The sequence below is a fragment of the Mytilus edulis genome, chromosome 6 (assembly GCF_963676685.1).
Source record: "Mytilus edulis chromosome 6, xbMytEdul2.2, whole genome shotgun sequence".
NCBI classification, from domain to species: Eukaryota; Metazoa; Mollusca; class Bivalvia; order Mytilida; family Mytilidae; genus Mytilus; species Mytilus edulis.
In genome coordinates, this window is record NC_092349.1 from 74577037 (window position 1) to 74595760 (window position 18724).

The 18724-nt window shown below is 32.6% G+C and overlaps 1 protein-coding gene and 1 long non-coding RNA gene across 2 annotated transcripts in view; both read right to left on the bottom strand.

Moving 5' to 3' along the window:
- LOC139528404 (inositol polyphosphate 5-phosphatase K-like) overlaps positions 1-18724 on the bottom strand; it is a gene marked incomplete in the record, with an annotated part of 185125 nt that overhangs the window by 14596 nt on the left and 151805 nt on the right. Inside the window, 1 exon segment of the mRNA XM_071324381.1 lies at positions 1634-1738. Within this exon segment, the coding sequence (XP_071180482.1) occupies positions 1634-1738 (105 nt within the window).
- Positions 10878-13731, bottom strand: LOC139528410 (uncharacterized). Its single transcript, XR_011665585.1, has 2 exons — positions 12868-13731; positions 10878-12412 (listed from the first exon to the last, which is right to left on the bottom strand). It is a non-coding gene; the product is annotated as an uncharacterized lncRNA (long non-coding RNA).

The following is an 18724-nucleotide window of genomic DNA, read 5'->3' on the forward strand; positions in this document are numbered from 1 at the left end:
ATAAATGCTAAATATGTTCGTTTTTGTGTCTTTCAAACACAATCAATATACAGAATTAATTGCAGGATAAAGACAATAACTGTTTAGTGTCTTTAAATATCAGCTGTATTTGTACTCGGCTCGAAACAGGTGTAGTAGCTCGCTAAAAGCTCGCATACACCTTGTTTCCTAGCTTCGTACAAATTCAGCTGATATTTAAAGACACTAAACAGTTATTGTCTATATATGCACTGATTGGGTTTTGTGAAATAATATGTTGTGATCATGGATAAATCTCAGTTTGGAGTGCGTTACTCTTTAAACCAGGTGCTCCACAGGGCGCAGCTTTATACATCCGCAGAAGTTGAACCCTGAACAGTTGGGGCAAGTATGGACACAACAGTCAAGCTTGATACAGATCTGAATTTGGATTGCGATCAAATTTTTGACATAATATGAGTTTCTGACACAAAACAAATGTCAAGATCTATTGTGCAATATTGTGCAATAAAAGATTTCTTCTTTTAACTTTAAAAAAAAATTGGAATTTGAGAAATTTGAAGAAAAAAAATGGAAAACAACTACCCCCCCCCCCCCTTTTTTTGCATTTATTTTAAAACCTGACATATCTTTATACGTTATATACAAGTAGTGTAAGGGAGGTAAATCTGAACATTCCCAACATTGTATGCTAAATATTTTAGAATTACCTCCCTTACCCTGCTTTTAAATTGTCTTAATTGTCCTTAGACCAGAAATACATAGTTTTCCCCCTTTTTTGCACCTAATTCTGAAACATTTTGAGCCATAACCCCCAATGTCAATACTAACCATCCCTTCATGGTATTGAAACTTGTGGGTTAATTTCAGAGAGATTCATACACTTAAACATAAGTTATTGTTTGAAAACTACAAAAATGATTATTTTGGGCCCACTTTTTGGCCCCTAATTCCTAAACTATTGGGACAATAACCCCCAAAATCAATCCCAACCTTTCTTTAGTAGAATTGAACCTTCTTGAATTTTTTTTTAGAGATCCATGCACGTAAACACAAGATATTGTCTGTAAACTAGAAAAATGCTTCTTTTTGACCCTTTTTTTTTGGCCCCTTATTCCTACATATTCGGGTAACCCCAAACTGAATCCCAGCCTTTTCTGTGTTATATGGAAACTTGTGGTATAATGTCAGAGAGATCCATACAGTTACACAAGTTATTGTCTTGAAACTAGAAAAATGCTTGTTTTGGCCCCTTTTTGGCCCTTAATTCCTAGACTATTTGCCCAATAACCCCTTAAAATAAATCCTAACCTTCTACTTATGGTATTAAACATTGTGGTACAATTTCAGAACAATTGAAATACTAATACACAACTGGTTGTCCTGAAACTAGATAAATGCTGTTTTTGGCCCTTTTGGGCCCCTAATTCCTTAACCTTTGGGACCATAACCCCCAAAATCAATCCCAAGCTTCCTTTTGTGGTTATAAACATTGTGTTAAAATTTTATTGATTTCTTTTCACTTATTCAAAAGTTATTATCCGGAAACAATCCGTCTTCGGACGACGCTGACGACGACGCAGACGACGTCTACGTGATACCAATATATGACCAAATTTTATTTTTTATTTTTGTGGTCGTCTACAAAATTTACCCAACAGCATAAGTATTTGGCAATGGCTCCTGATCCAATTTTAAGAGTTCTGTGAAATCTGTGGGGGCATTTCTGTCTCCAACATTCCAGGTCACCATATACAACCTGCATGAAAATATCAATATATGTTATCTTAATACATTACTCAACTGGAGCAAAAAGCTTGTATTGCTCATACGTTCTCTTCTTTGCAAGTTCAAAAAAAACTTCCAGCAAACACTGAAAGATTACATGGCTAATGAGCATGATGAGCATATGTGATATTCAAACCAGGGTTAGGTTATCCTTGTAAATGACAATGAGAAACTTGTGCATTATTTAGCAATTCCCATACATATAAGAAAGATAATGGAAATGGGGAATATGTCACAGAGACAACTGCAGAGAACAGCCGCAGGCCACCAATGGGTCTTCAACGCACCGAGAAAATCCAATATGTACATGAATATTACATACCATAAAGTGAATACATTTTTTTGTAAAATCAACTTTATCAATACCTGGTTTAATTCAGTTAATAGAGAATATAAGCTGTCAACAGTGGTTGACTATTCTCTAGCTATTGGTAGCATGTTCAGTTGATTGATATAGTAGTGGGTGTAGTGTAGAATCTATATATTAATGTATATGGATGATTCTGTTCTACTATTGGTTGATAAATAATATTTTAGATGGTATGGCAATGAGCAAAAAAAATGATGAGGCTACAACCATGATAATATAGTTTTACAAAATATATCAATCTGAATATTTAGTGAATCTTAAAAGCCATGAAATTTGACAGACACAATAAATCAAAACAAGCTTTCTGTGTGTATTGTATGACAATACATGCATGCCATTGTCCCCTTAAAATTCATTGTAATGTCACGAAATTCGAACTTGATCTATAACTTGTCCTGGTTTAAACAAATTTGCTATTCATCCAAATACAATGTCTTTTACAATTTTGAAAAAAATGAGTTATTTACCTTTGAACAGAAATCTAGTAAATTTTAAATAATAAGTTTTCATCACAAATTTAATTCTATGGAAAGGGCTTTAACTGGACAAGGCAATAAGCTAACATCGTGAAAATCCAACTTGACCTGTAACCTGTCATTATAAAACAATACACCAAATATCACATCAATATCTTCAAGCGTGAAGAAATAAAGTCTGGAAAACTTATTTGCCGTACTGATGTATGGACGGGCGGACATACAGATGGACAGAGGGCAAATCTAAAGTCCCCTTCGACTTCGTCAGACAAAAATATATAGTTACTACGTGTACACAAATAAAATTAATTAAATTATGGAAGTTGCCTTTCATGTTTTAAAATAGAAATAATAACTGTGGGTGGTACACAGGTATTTGGGGCATGGACCCCCCTTTTTTGGACCTCACTAAAAAAAATATTGTTTAGTGTTTTTTTTATTCATTTACAATATTCTACAATGTATAAACATATATCAAGTCTCAACAATCCATTGCTAGTCGATTACAATAACTTTTTTTACTATCCATACGAGCCCAAGTGAAAAAGAAGATATTGTAGAATATTGTAAATAAATAAAAAAACACTAAACAATATTTTTTTGGTGAGGTCCAAAAAAGGGGGGTCCATGCCCCAAATACCTGTGTACAAATCCTTGAAGTAATTAAGCACCACCAAAAAACAAACTGAACACCACGGGTCCTTTACGGAATATTTGATTAAAGAAAAATATAAGCACCACCGAAAAAAAACCTTAGCACCACGGGAGGTAGCTTCCCTCCAATTGGTCCAACTGACGTGTATAGGGGTCTAAAGCACTCTATTGGGATCTAAGATGGTTTGTTAAGCTCATTAGTCTACAGGCACATATGGTCCAATCTACACAAGTCCTGTGGTCTTTTGGTGTATATATCATTTAAGAAAAATATAAGCACCACCCGAAAAAAACTTAGCACCACGGGAGGAAGCTTCCCTCCAATTGGTCCAACTGACGTGTATAGGGGTCTAAAGCACTCTATTGGGATCTAAGATGGTTTGTTAAGCTCATTCGTCTACAGGCACATATGGTCCAATCTACACAAGTCCTGTGGTCTTTTGGTGTATATATCATTTAAGAAAAATATAAGCACCACCGAAAAAAAACTTAACACCACGGGAGGTAGCTTCCCTCCAATTGATCCAACTGACATGTATAGGGGTTTAAAGCACTCTATTGGGGTCTAAGATGGTTTGTTAAGCTCATTAGTCTACAGGCACATATGGTCCAATCTACACAAGTCCTGTGGTCTTTTGGTGTATATATCATTTAAGAAAAATATAAGCACCACCCGAAAAAAAACTTAGCACCACGGGAGGAAGCTTCCCTCCAATTGGTCCAACTGACGTGTATAGGGGTCTAAAGCACTCTATTGGGATCTAAGATGGTTTGTTAAGCTCATTCGTCTACAGGCACACATGGTCCAATCTACACAAGTCCTGTGGTCTTTTGGTGTATATATCATTTAAGAAAAATATAAGCACCACCGAAAAAAAACTTAACACCACGGGAGGTAGCTTCCCTCCAATTGATCCAACTGACATGTATAGGGGTTTAAAGCACTCTATTGGGGTCTAAGATGGTTTGTTAAGCTCATTAGTCTACAGGCACATATGGTCCAATCTACACAAGTCCTGTGGTCTTTTGGTGTATATATCATTTAAGGAAAATATAAGCACCGTCGAAAAAAAACTTAGCACCACGGGAGGTAGCTTCCCTCCAATTGGTCCAACTGACGTGTATAGGGGTCTAAAGCACTCTATTGGGATCTAAGATGGTTTGTTAAGCTCATTAGTCTACAGGCACATATGGTCCAATCTACACAAGTCCTGTGGTCTTTTGGTGTATATGTCATTTAAGAAAAATATAAGCACCAGCGAAAAAACACTTAGCACCACGGGAAGTAGTTTCCGTCCAATTGGTCCAGCTGACATGTATAGGGGTCTAAAGCACTCTATAGGGGTCTAAGATGGTTTGTTAAGAACATTAGTCTACAGGCACCCATGGTCCAATCTACACAAGTCCTTGGGTCTTTTGGTGTATATATCATTTAAGAAAAATATAAGCACCACCGAAAAAAACCTTAGCACCACGGGAGGTAACTTCCCTACAATTGGTCCAACTGACGTGTATAGGGGTCTAAAGCACTCTATTGGGGTCTAAGATGGTTTGTTAAGCTCATTAGTCTACAGGCACATATGGTCCAATCTACACAAGTCCTGGGGTCTTTTGGTGTATATATCATTTAAGAAAAATATAAGCACCACTGAAAATGAACTTAGCACCACGGGAGGTGGTTTACCACCCATTGGTCAAACAAACGGTTAAAAGGATCTATAATGCTCTTTGGGGGTCTAACTTGGTTTGTAAGGCTCATTGGTCCATATGCACCTGGGTTTCAATCTATAAATCCATGGGGTCTTTTAGGGTATATTTCATTAAAGAAAATATAAGCACCAGCGAAAACGGACTAAGCACCACGGGAGGTGACTTCCCTCCCATTGGTCCAACAAACGAGTAAAAGGTTCTAAAATACTCTTATGGGGTCTGACTTTGTTTGTAAGTCTCATTGGTCCACATGCACCTTGGGTCCACTCTACATGTCCATGGGGTCATTAAGGGTATATTTCATTAAAGAAAAATATAAGCACCACCGAAAATGGACTTAGCACCACAGGAGGTGGCTTCCCTCCTATTTGTCCAATAGACTAGTATATGGGTTTATAAAACTCTTTGTAAGTCCAAGTTGGTTTGTACTCTTGTGGTTCAACTTCCAACTCATTATGGTGCTTTTGTATATATTACATTAAATACAGATATAAGCACCATCAAAAACGAACTAAGCACCACGGGAGGTGGCTGGCCTCCCATTGATCCAACAAACGGGTAAAAAGGTCTAAAATATTCTTATGGGGTATAACTTGGTTTGTAAAGAAAAATATAAGCACCACCGAAAATGGACTTAGCACCACGGGGGTAGCTTCCCTGCCATTGATCCAACAAACAGATAAAAGGTTTTAAAATATTCTTTGGGGGTCTAACTTGGTTTGTAAGGCCACTTGGTCCATATGCACATGGGGTTCAATCTATAAGTCCATTGGGTCTTTTATGGTATATTTCATTGAAAAAGAGAAAAGCACCACCAAAAACGAATTTAGCACCACAGGAAGAAGTTATCCTTTAATTGATATAAGATAATAGGCCCAGGGTCTAAAGCACTCAAGCAGGGTCCACCAGCTTTTCTAGAATAGTCTACAAGTTGAAGAAATCCACCCATCTCATCTATTTATAGGCACCACCAAGGAAATAAGCACCATGGTTAGGAGCTAGCCTCCAATAGGTCTACTCCTCAATGTCAATGGTCTTAAGCGATCAGTTTGGGACTAATCTGATACACACACTATATAGGTCCCCCAGACTTGCTAAAATCGTCTGCAAGTTGAAGATGTCTACCTGTCTAAAATATTTATAAGTACCACCAAAAATAAATTAGCACCGTGGACAGCAGCTAAGCTCCTTAATGTCTTAAAACTGGGTATATGGTCTTAATCACTCTGGTGAAGTAATATATGGCTTCTATGGCCTATTAAACCATCAAATACCAAGATGTCAAATTCTTAAATGGTGCATATATATTAGCACCACAACAAATGAACTAAGCATCAATGGCTGAAGCTATCATCCATTACGTCCAACAGACAATATACAGGGTCTTAATTACTCTGAGGGTGGTTTCTATGGTCTATTGGTCCATCAGACTTAGTGGTCCGGTCTACAATGTCTAGTCCTATGGATATTGCTCAATGTTAAAAGCCGTATGGGGACCTATAGTTATTAATTTCTGTGTCGTTTGGTCTCTTTTTGATGGTGGTCTAATTGGCAATCATATCACATTTCTTTTTTTTCTTCTAATAAGTAAGGTCCAGAGTCTATTTCAATTCATCGGAGTATTATCTAATACGATGTTCTTTTGTGATATATTCACACACGTATTGCACACTATGCAAACATTGTTCAATATTTGGACGTAGTAACATTTACGGGAGACACGGACAACTTGATGGAAATTGATGAAAAATTTAGCGTGTCCTTAATCTTGAAGGCTTAACCAAATCTTAAAAAAAATCACATTTCAGTAATAAGATTTGTTAGCATATTTCATTTGTCTGTCACAAATTTAAAATACCCTAAATTATCATGGTACTAAAAAATCTTGAACAATGGCTCTGTGGTAACATTTACGGGAGACAGGGAAATACTGAAAAAAAAAAAAAATGGGAGAAGCTATGTTAATATTTTTGTAAAATTCAATAAAATCACATTTTCATGTAGAGGTGGCGAACCTTTCCTATCATTAATGTGAACATATTGTAATATTGAAGTGTTAGCTTTTATTTTTGTGTACTCGAATTTTCAAATCTTACAGCTATATGGAATTTCGAAAATGGCTGCTAGATTGCGAACTGATAGGATATTTATCGTGACCATTTCACATAATAAATATGATCATATCATATCCCATCTGTACAAATTTTATCGAAATCCATTCAGTATTTAATATTTTTTCTTCGTTTATATTTGGATGGTTGGCGCTTTTTGTTATGTCTTACATGGCAAATATGGCAAATTATAAACACAAAATCATTGCTTAATCATATAATGAGACATAACATTATATTTATTAAAATCAGGTTTTATTTAATTTCGATTCAAATGAAAAATCAAGACAAGTTACTATTCAATAATGCGTAGATTTGATTTGTTTTTGTCATACTTATGCATCAAGAAATGGTCAAATGAAACATAGACGGAATACCGTGCGTAACGTCTATATATAATTGTTACTCGCACAGAAATTGAAGTAACCCTGTAAATTAAAGACTTTAAGAGTTAAGATTCAAGATTTCAAGTCTAATGCTAAAAATGCATGGATTAACGCTGAAAGTGTTTTGCAATGCATGTTTTCTCACTACCAGCGATAAAATACAAAATGCAGTGTTGAACTGTAAACTCTGTGTGCTAATGAGAAATTCTTGCACTGGGTGTTGGCCATGGGTTAGGGTTAGGATTAGGGTTAGGGTTAGGGTTAGGGTTAGGGTTAGGGTTAGGGTTTAGGGTTAGGGTTAGGGTTAGGGTTAGGGTTAACGCTATGTGAATGGTATCATAGGCGGATCCAGGGGGCTTGGAGGTGGGGGGCCTTTCGTGTGAAAAATTTGGTTGATTATATAGGGGTCACTGAAGCATGACTGGAGCCTCCCTTTAATCAGTCAGCGCCCCCTTCTTATGACAAGTTCTGGATCTGGATACACAAAATCCAGAATTAAAGCCGAATATGCCAAGTCTACTGCAAAAAATACAAGGTCTAGTGTGGAAGATCTGAAGATGTAGCTTCTGTCGCTTGACTTGACATATTAAGCGCTATAGAAGTTAAATCCCGTGTGTTGATCTTTATATTTACAGCGCATAACTTTATGTCTACAGCGCTAAACTATACATTTTCAATCACAGATTTTTTTCTCATTTATCTCGTCTGTACCAGCATCGCTTGATTTTTATATCGCTAGTTTTAATATCTTCAATGCTCGAATTTCCATCTATGGCGCTCAGATTTAGACTTTATTACTCCCTTATATGTCTTGAAATTGAAAGCTTTTTGCAAATGTTTTATGAAATTCCATTAAGGTTTGAACTAAGTTATTGATCTCTACACTTTATTTAAACGCAAAAATCAAATGCCCTTTTAGCAGTAAATACCAAATGCGTTTTAAGAAACCTTTGTTAATTTTGAAGAAGAATTTGTCCAAGTCCATGAACAAAATGCCATGCAGGTTAGAGTTCTTGAATCTTAAAAAATAAAAATAAAAACATAGTTCATTTTAATGTTAGTTGCGAAACATACCATTCATCCTTTGAAAACGGGAAAAAGTTTGGCATCCAACGAATATAATTAGAAGACTACCTATTGAGAAATACTTTACAAAACACCACATAGAAACATATGTCTTATAGCAACGAAAGACCCACCAAATACCTGTGGTTATGTCAGTAGCTCTTGAACGGTATTCACATCTTGGTCCACTAGAGGTATCCATCGTGAAGCTCAAGGCGATTACAAATCTGGTTATAAGTCGATTTTTCAGTCAAGGAAAAGAGAAAAGGAATATGGCTTTCACAATTTGGAATATACCCGTGGTCATCTGTCACACAGATATTCTAAAACGGTCACCCAAATCATATCAGCTTCCGTAAACCTTTTTTAAGGGCTAACTTTAAATTTACCAATTAAAATATCTGATCTCTGATTCCAAATATTCCTTGTAAGCAACAGCCTCTTGCAAAGTAATCATGTTAGTGTATGCAAACTATGAAATATCGTATCAACTGGAATAAGTCCATTTGATGGTCCTGCTAAGACGTTATTACATAGAAATAGAAAGTTCAAGATAGGAAAGCTGAAATCATTTTCTTTGTCTTTATGTTTAGTGCAAAACCACCCTAATTGGTTATTGCTAGATGAAAGTGAATATGTAGACTTGGCTGTACTGATGGTATCCTTTATTTCAAGATCGGAAGGGATGACTGGTATCAACATTGTCACCAAACGTAATTATTAAATAGAACATCCTTTCCATTTGGAAAGGCGAAGTACAAGGGTTAGTCTAGGTTTTAAGATATCTTCTTGAGAAGCTCCAATATTATGAAGGTCTTATTTCAACGAAGAAACGATGGACTAAAAGAGGCTTTTAAAAGAATGTTAACTGTCTGTTGAAAAACATAGTCCTCAAACTTAAAAAGTTTTTTTTTTCAATTCATCATTCTAATGATGTCAATTTCGGTGACCTTTATGTTTAAATCAGGGATTTATTAAGAAAGAAGGATGGATTCCTTCCCACAAGATATTTACAACTACGTTAATGAAACAAAGCTGGACTGAACACTTGCACAAGTGTTACAGAACTGGAGGCTCTAAAGAGCTTGTGTCTCTCACCTTGGCCTGTGTTCTTATTCAACAAAGTACACTCTTAAACATTATAAATGGGAATAGAAGTCTCATTTAAATACCTCTGTTTTGTTAATCTTGATTGATTATCATTTAGTGTGTTTAGTTTCTTTTTTATCTTCTTCTGTTTTGCTCAAGACACAAATGAGGGTAAAAAAAATCCTCATTTAAAGACAAGCACTCCTTAAAAGGGCGACAGTCTACTAACTACAATGTATGTACTCAAAATTTGATTTGTTAGTAGATCTTAAATAAAGGAAGTTGTGGTATGAGTGCCAATGAGACAATTCTCCATCCAAGTAACAGTTTATAAAAGTAAACCATTAAGATTTTAATTTTCTATTTATTACAATTCTTAGTATTTGAAGGCAAACATATATACAAACAAGAAAGAAGTTAAAATTTGTCATTTAAGGGCAATTTCTCCAACAAGGAGTCTTTGGTTGATTTCTGCCATTTTGTCTTAATTGTAGATGTTGCATTGTTGAACATTTTTATCAATTAAAGTTTCTATCTATCTAATATAGTTTTCAAGATAATAGCTACAATGTAAACAAAAATTGGGAATGTGTCCAAATGACACAGATAATGCCCCTGCTTGCATAAAATGCTATAAACGATCATACATCAACAAGAACAGTAAAAGTAATGTTTATGTTACATAAACATTACTTTTACTGTTCTTGTTTATTTGTTTGAAATCATAAAATTCAAATAAAAGTCAGATGAGTCCTTCCAAACCGACACATACTAGTAGATCTTATCATCATTTCATACTCAACACTTAATTACTATAGTATCTTACTAATCAATAATTAAAAAGAAGATGAACTCCTTCTTACAGAAATGTATACCTCTTGTGCAGACTTAATACCAAATATAATTGTCCTTTTACTCATGATAACTGACAAAATCAGGTGATAAAAACACTGAGATCAATGACACCAGACACAAGCCAGACATCTAAATATAATTTATCAAACTCTTCTACCTTCTGAAATGCAAAAAGTTGAGACCAGCATCCCTATTTCTTGCATTCTGGGACAAATGATTTATATTCTATTGATTTGATCATTCAGTAATCAAGAAAATGTTCATGCTTAGTTTAACAGGTTTAATCATGTAATGGACATGGATAAACTTAAAAAAAAAAAAAAGACAAATGTTATTTTTGTGATATAAATTGTGGTAGCTCTGAATTGATTCATAAAAAATACAAAGACAGGTATTGCATTATACTCTTATTAAGTTTATTAATCAATGAATATTCAAAACATAAGTTTCATCTATACAGATGAACTTCAATCAACATTCAGTACAATGTACAATCAAAAAAAAAAAAAAAGTTTATAATTTGTTACAATTTCAAATTAAACATAAATTATGCACATCAACCCCAGTTTCTTTTCAAGTTTGACTTTCTATAAATTTAATACCTATGAACATTTTTATTTGCATACAGAATTCTTAGAACTATCAGTAGGTAGGAGATACATTAATTTAAAATGTAATAAGTTTTTCAATTTATTGTCTTTTCAAATAAAATAAAAATGTGTGTTCATTTGTAAATGTTTGAAAATGTAACATGTCAACTTAAATGATGTTTCAAATTCAAATAACTTATTTATTACCACAGATCTAAAATGCAGAATTTCAGAATTTATCAAATTCTGAATACTTTCACCATTAAGGTTGGTAAAAAAAAAAATAGGCCATTACTATGTAATTGAGGGGGCGTGCAAAAGAAACAATTAATTTTAATACATATTTATACAGATCATTCTAATTTCAAAAATACTACAACTACAGGATTGTTTGACAACCTTGAATATAAATAAAGATAATGTAATCAGCATAAAATACCGTTTGATTACATATATACCAAACATATTCTGATGAATAAAAAAATATTAAAGGGACACAACTCCTGAAAACAACATATATTTAATTTAAAAGTAATAATCTAAAATTAAGGGATAATTTGCATCAGCAAATATAAGTTAGCATCAATTGTTAGGAACATTAATCTCTATTAAGGGACAAATCTATCAGTCAGGGTTAATACTAAAATGCACTTTAATTTACTATTTCAGATAAATAATTTAGAAGTAGAGTTATCTCCCTTAGTCATTTGATTTTGAAATAAGAACTAATTTAAATAAAAAAGTCATATTGTTTGGTTTTACAAAATGTATCTTGAATTTCTGCAAACTAAATTTCTCTAATACAGTGTTAAATTGTCCGTCTTCAAAAATTATCTTTACAATTCATTAAAAAAGAGGAAGACTTTTGTGCACAGTAGATTTTCTTTATTTTGTTCTTGAGATAAACGTTGAACTCCAATCATAAAGCCATAAACAAAGAATAAACAATTTTTGACACATGTTTTCAACTTTAAACATTTAGAATTCTAGGATTTGGAAAACAAATAGTCTTGCATAAAGTTTTTTAGGAGATTAATAAGGGGAGATAATGCAAGCCTTGAAAAACTTTAATCTAACAAATTTACTTTTACAATACATCTTCAAGTATATAAAAAAAAGTAAGACTGTTATTTTAATAATCAATCTTGAACAGTATTTTTATGTGTATTTTTTTGTTATGTATGTTTTAGATTGAAAAAATAACATTTTCACATCTATTGTTGTAATGATAAAATCTTTTCTTTTAATTTCCTTCAGATGGAGTTGCCTTGTCTTCTCTTTCTTGACAGTTGGTCAGCTTGAATATAAATAAGTTGATTTCTCTTCATTCTTTAATTCACTGAAATAATAAAGACTCAATTTATTTAATAATAACTTGAAATTCAAATACATGTTTGCTTGTGACAATTGTTTAGTGCTACATAATCAATCAAAATAGAATGAAATAAATTGTTTGAATCAGTAAAATCAGCTCCCTAACAGATTGTACATGTATTTGCCTATGAGACAACTCTTTACAAGAGACCAAATGATACAGAAATAAACAACTACAGGTCATCTGACACTTTTGTAATATCATAGAATAATTGTCTACTTGAAACTTATATTTGTCCAATTGGACATACTTATTGTTTACTTTAATATGTGAAAATTTATTAAGATTATGTGCAATGTAATTTATCAAAATTTGTGAAAATGAATGAACAAATTATTAATTGATAAAAGGTGTGTATACATTGATTTATTTTACATTTGTATACACTATTAATACTTAAGACGTGCATATTATCCTACCATAAAAAGCTGACTGTAGGCAAAAGCTGTGAAAAAACCACAATTAATTTCATTCTTTAGCTGTAGTACATCTGATATCTGAACACTTTTGACATCAATTTGGATAATCTGCGGAAAGAAAAACAAGATTTAGATATATAGTTGGACACACAATTTCATGAAAATCATGTACAATTGAGAATCAATAATTTAGCATATGATTTTAAATATCACACCATAATGAACATGTCATGTTATTTATGTTTTTCTATATGTGGCTGTTCTTAATCAGCAGCCTGTTATCATTGCTGAATATCATATTTGTTTTTTCTTCTTTTTTACAAAGTTACTTCATGTTTTAAGGTGCTTATTTCATAATATTTCATGTGCTCCTTTAGAGGACTTTTGCCTTGAAGACAGGGAGAGCAATGGAGAATAATCATAAGAAATACAATTTTCTGGTTTTAAAATCTCCTCACAATATTTGTTTGCATTTACACAGCTTTAAGGATACAGACCGGTCAGTAACATTTTGTGCATACTTGTAGACCAAATGGCCCTGTAAAACAAAATCAAGTTTTTCTTTAATGAAATATATCATAAAAATCCTGGACTTGTAGATTGGACACAGATATTGGGCCATATAAATCAACATAGACCTCTCAAAGTGTTTTTTACATCCCTATACCTGTTTATTGGATCAAGGCAGTGGAAGCATCCGTGTTGCTAAGTTCATTTTTGGTGGTGCTTATTATTTTTTTAATGAAATATACCACAACAGACCTCTGGACTAGAAGATTGCCCCACATGTGCTTTTCAAATCATCTTAGACCCAAAAGAGTGGGTTAGAACCCTAAACCCATCTGATGGACCACTGAGAGGAAAGCTACCTCCCATGGTGCTTAGTTTGTGCCTGATGGTGCTCATATTTCTTTTTTTTTTAACTACATAATAATTTTATTCATCAAATATTGCTTGTTACATAAACCATCAATATTCCAAGCTTCTCTTGACGTACCATGTTACAATCCACTGACTACCCAGGGAATAATCAGCTGATTAAATTAATTGACATACATTTTATTTACAAAACTCTATATTAACAATATAAAAATTATTCATTGATTATGTTTCTTTTAATTGAAAGTAACATTGGACTTACTGTCTTATGTCCATTAATATTGGTATCTACTCTCTTGGTGTATTCATTAATAAAAATTCTGAATACGTCTATGTTTTTTTTGTTTTCTGCTCAGATACATAGTACGACTTATATATTGAAAAACTAATAATTGTAACCAAAAAAATTATTGGGTAATACTTGCTGTCTGTAATTTTGTATCCAAATATCATGTGTTGTAATTTTATTGAAAAATCTAAATTACTCTTTTTTAAGAGATCGTTTATTTGTTGCCAAAATCTTGTTAAATAAGAGCAATTGAAAAAATGAGCATAGTCTTCTTCTATGTTACAAAAATTACACAAACTGTTATTAGTTATTTTCCATTGTAATAAATGCTTTTTGGTTGGTACAATAAACTGTAGTAGTTTCCATCTGTATATTTTTAATTTATTTTCAGTTAAGTATTTGAAAATAAAGTTATATAATGAATTCATATTTGAAGCTTCTTGCAATGGTAAAATTTTGAGCCACCTGTTTATCCCTACTGACGTTTCTTTTTTACTATTCACTAGAGAGTCATATAACATTTTATTTGAAAAAAATGTAGTCTCAAAATAACGATCTTTCCATGTGATCTTATTTCTCTGGATATTTACTTTACTTTGGACTAAATTTTCTTATTTAACTATGTCAATCCAATTTTGTGGAATGGATTGTTTCAATTTATGAAATTCAGCAATCCAGTTTACTTTACACTTTAATTTGTTCAAAATATAATTTTCTGATAGTGACATAGTGTCATCTAGAATGTCATTCAAGTATATTATATCACTTTTAATCCAGTTTTCAAAGATAATTGGTTTCTTATGAAATGCAATAAATGTATTCCCCCAAATTATTTGTTTTCTTATATCAGCATATGTCACTGCTTGTTTTGTTTGCCCACCCCCAGTCAAAATCCAGGACTTTATTACTTCTCTATAAAATTCTGGAACATATTTAAAATATTCTAAATGTTTTATATCATTTAAATTCATATTAAATATAACTAAAATATTATTAGACACTTTTAAATATTTAAAAGGTATAAGCTTCCAGTTGGCAAATTTACCATTAACTAGTCTATATACTCATGATGCTTTAAGCGATATAAAATAACTTTTAAAATCGACCATTTGTAGGCCTCCTTTTTCATAAGGAAGTGTTATCAGGTTTCGTTTTACTTTGTCTGGTTTCCCATCCCAAATATATTTATTTTATTATGCATCATTTTCTCTATTTTACAATTCCAATTTAATTTTTTGCATTCATCTTTGTCATGTCTAAAAAACACCCCTAATGCTTTAATGGGTTTATCTCCCCAATTAATTCCCGCAGATTTATCTTTACATGATTTTAATTTCCCGATCCATAATCCTTTTGTTTTATTTCTATTTACCAAAAGTCCTGAAAATGATCCAAAATTTTCGATTATATTCATTGCAGATATTACATCGTTTTTATCTTAACAAAATAATGTTGTGTCATCTGCTAGTTGTGAAATTTTTATTTTAATTATGAACTATTTATAAAGAACTGTGTACATGTATCTTGAATTTTTTAGAAGTGTTTTAAAGTAATTAAGGAATAATATTTAATAAAAGTGTTAAAGATATTTTTGTTTTGAGTATTGGGAATACTATTCCTTAAGGGAAAGCCTTGCTTGTGGTGTAATTTGAGATTGGCCTGCAAATATGCTGTATGGACTATAGAGTTTTCTATGCCCATAACTTAACATGAACTGGGTGCAAGATTATACCAATCACTGAGGATATGTGTATAACCTCATTGGTTGATATCTTTGGCGGAAGTACATGTGATACATCCTCATTCTTTCAATATCCAAACGGTGGTTGGTGTAAGGGCTATGTTTTGTTTGGGTTGATGAGGTTCTTGATAAGATTCCCTCTATCCCACCCATAAGTACCAAAATGTGGATTTGTTTTTATATTCGTATTTTAATATTGGTATTACATGTATGCATTTTTGGGTTGATGAGCACGTGACAACATTAGAAAAACATAAGCATTACCACGGGATCATGTTGATGGAACACACCTTCGCTTTGTCGATTTTCAAGGGGAAGGTCAAATAGGGCAGATGTATTGGTATGTTTGTGCTTACTTTTCATTACAATGGTAAAACTAAGATTACACATCTCGGATGACAATAATGTTGATTATAATGCTTCATTTTATGAGTTCCAGAGTAGTTATATAAGAAACAACTGCGCACTTTATCCAGTGAGCTCTTGTGCATTGCATTGTGCATATTAGTCAACATTTTGGTTTCTGAAATGTATAGATATTATCTTGTATTCGGTTCTTTCCTCTTAGAGTTTTCTATGCCCAAAACTTAACATGAACTGGATGCAAGATTATATCAATCACTGAGGATATGTGTAAATTGTCAGTTTCAGTTTTGAGTACTTTAATAAATATTTAAATAACTGGAATTATCAACAGTAAACAGTATAGGCAATAGAAAGTTTAACAATTAACAATTAACATTTACGTCAAACAATACACACTGTGTGGCAGATTTGTCAGGTTATGAAACACAAGACGCTTTCCACGGATATTGTATTTGTTCTATAGTCTAGATTTATTTTTTAAAGTTTCTTCTCTCTCTCTCTCTCTCTCTCTCTCTCTCTCTCTCTCTCTCTCTCTCTCTCTCTCTCTCTCTCTCTCTCTTTCTCTCTCTCTCTCTCTCATATTGTGTATGTATTAATGAACTGCCAAGTCAAGTTTGTAATCGGCAGCAAGTACGCTGTAGAGAACGCACTTCTTACATGACTGTTTCTAAAAATAACTAAACGCTAAAATCATATGCATGGAACATGAAATTTCTTATTAGTATTGGACAGCTCCATATATATATATGGCAAAACTTCATATATAATAAACCAACAATTATCTTGTGGTACGTATATCTATAAAGCAATTCAATAACTGTCCCCCCTCTATTTATTCTATATCATAACAAGGAAGAAGGAAACAGTACTACAAATTGTTAAGTACGAAGGCACGTCTTTAAATTAGGTTAAGTGTATGACATAAGTACCTCCACTTAGTCTCTTTTTTCAACTTCGTAAATTGAAAAGAAAAAAAATAGATCACTGCTTTAACTCTATATTGAACGTGTTTCAGCAGAGGTTTATTTATAACTCACGTAGTAATTTGTCATCGTTTAAACATAAATTCCTAACTGTAAATATGATTGTTTATTAACATGTAATATTTTTGTGAAGAATTACTTTTTTTCATCCTTTGACAGTTCAATTTAATAAATTCCAAATCTAAGTTACAACTTCATTATAGACACAGTCAATTTTATTTTAGTTCTGTACATCAAATAGTAGTACTATTTGAATATTCAATGTTTGCTTTTTTAACAAATTCTAAAGTTGATTATTTTCCTGTCTAAATTTTATTTGGTATACATATATTACTAATCTTACAAGTGTGGACACAGATCAGTGTGGATAGTATGTTTGATGTTCGACAGTGTTTTGTATGAACAAAGAATTTCTATGTTTTTCCCAAAATATCAACTGTGTTGCACAATATGACAACCAACCTGAGCATTAGGAGAGTTGTTTATTTAATATTTAGTTTTTTATGTTCAAACCTGGCATGGAAAAGACACTAATTACATTAATTGCCAAATGATTATGATAGAATATGTTCCACATCTTTGATTTTGGATACATTTTGAAGCTAGGAGAGGAACACATAACAGGTTCATTTTTTCATGATGTGATTATTTTTATACGGGAGATGGTATTTGACCACATGTATTTGCTTACTATTTGTATGGTTCTATTTATATTACTTTGATGAGGATCATCATGATCATCAGTAAAAGATTTCGTTTTAATGTCGAAATTGTTTCTCAGATTAGAAGACATTTAATTGTTTTAGGAATTAATTTACTCAGTTTAGAGGACATTAGTAACGACAATGCCTGACAAGATGTTTGGGGCTAGAAGAGCTAGAGAGTAAACTTCTGTGTTATTTAATTTTATATTACATACATATATGTAATTATTTGAAAATATTTCCTCCAAAGCAGGTCAAAGAAGAAAACAAATTGTCCAGTATGAAATGATATCATCAAAAAAACCTTTGTGAGCATGCTTCAAAGACTCATAAAAAAATATAACTGCTACAGAAGTCATCTGATAAAATGTCAAGTGGATATGAACATCTGCTTTATATGTCTAAAGATCTAAAAAGTGATAGTATTCAATATGAAAAAGGTATTGCAAAAATATTCTCTTTTCAGTTCATTTTGTGATATGGATACAAATATATGTAATACCAATACAGTAAGACAGTTTTGTTGTGGTATGAAAGTGTATTGCAGTAATTAATAATTAGGAAATAATTCATGGAAGCCATAGATTGTTTGAAATTTACACATGACCTGGGCCGTGATATTTGAATTTCATCCTGAGCGTTAGCGAGGGAAAAAGTTAACGAATATCACGACCCAGGCCTTGTGTAAATTTCCAACAATCTATGGCTTCCATGAATTATTTCGATTATAATAGGACAAATATGGTCATTAAAAAACTGAAGCGAGGATGGGTATGCTGTGTGTGTGGCTGTTCTTTTTAACTCCCTGTTAGATAAAGCTCAAATATCTTTATAAATATGTGGCTTGCGTAGGTAATTTCGTAAATAACTGCTAGACAAAACCTTTTTAATTCTT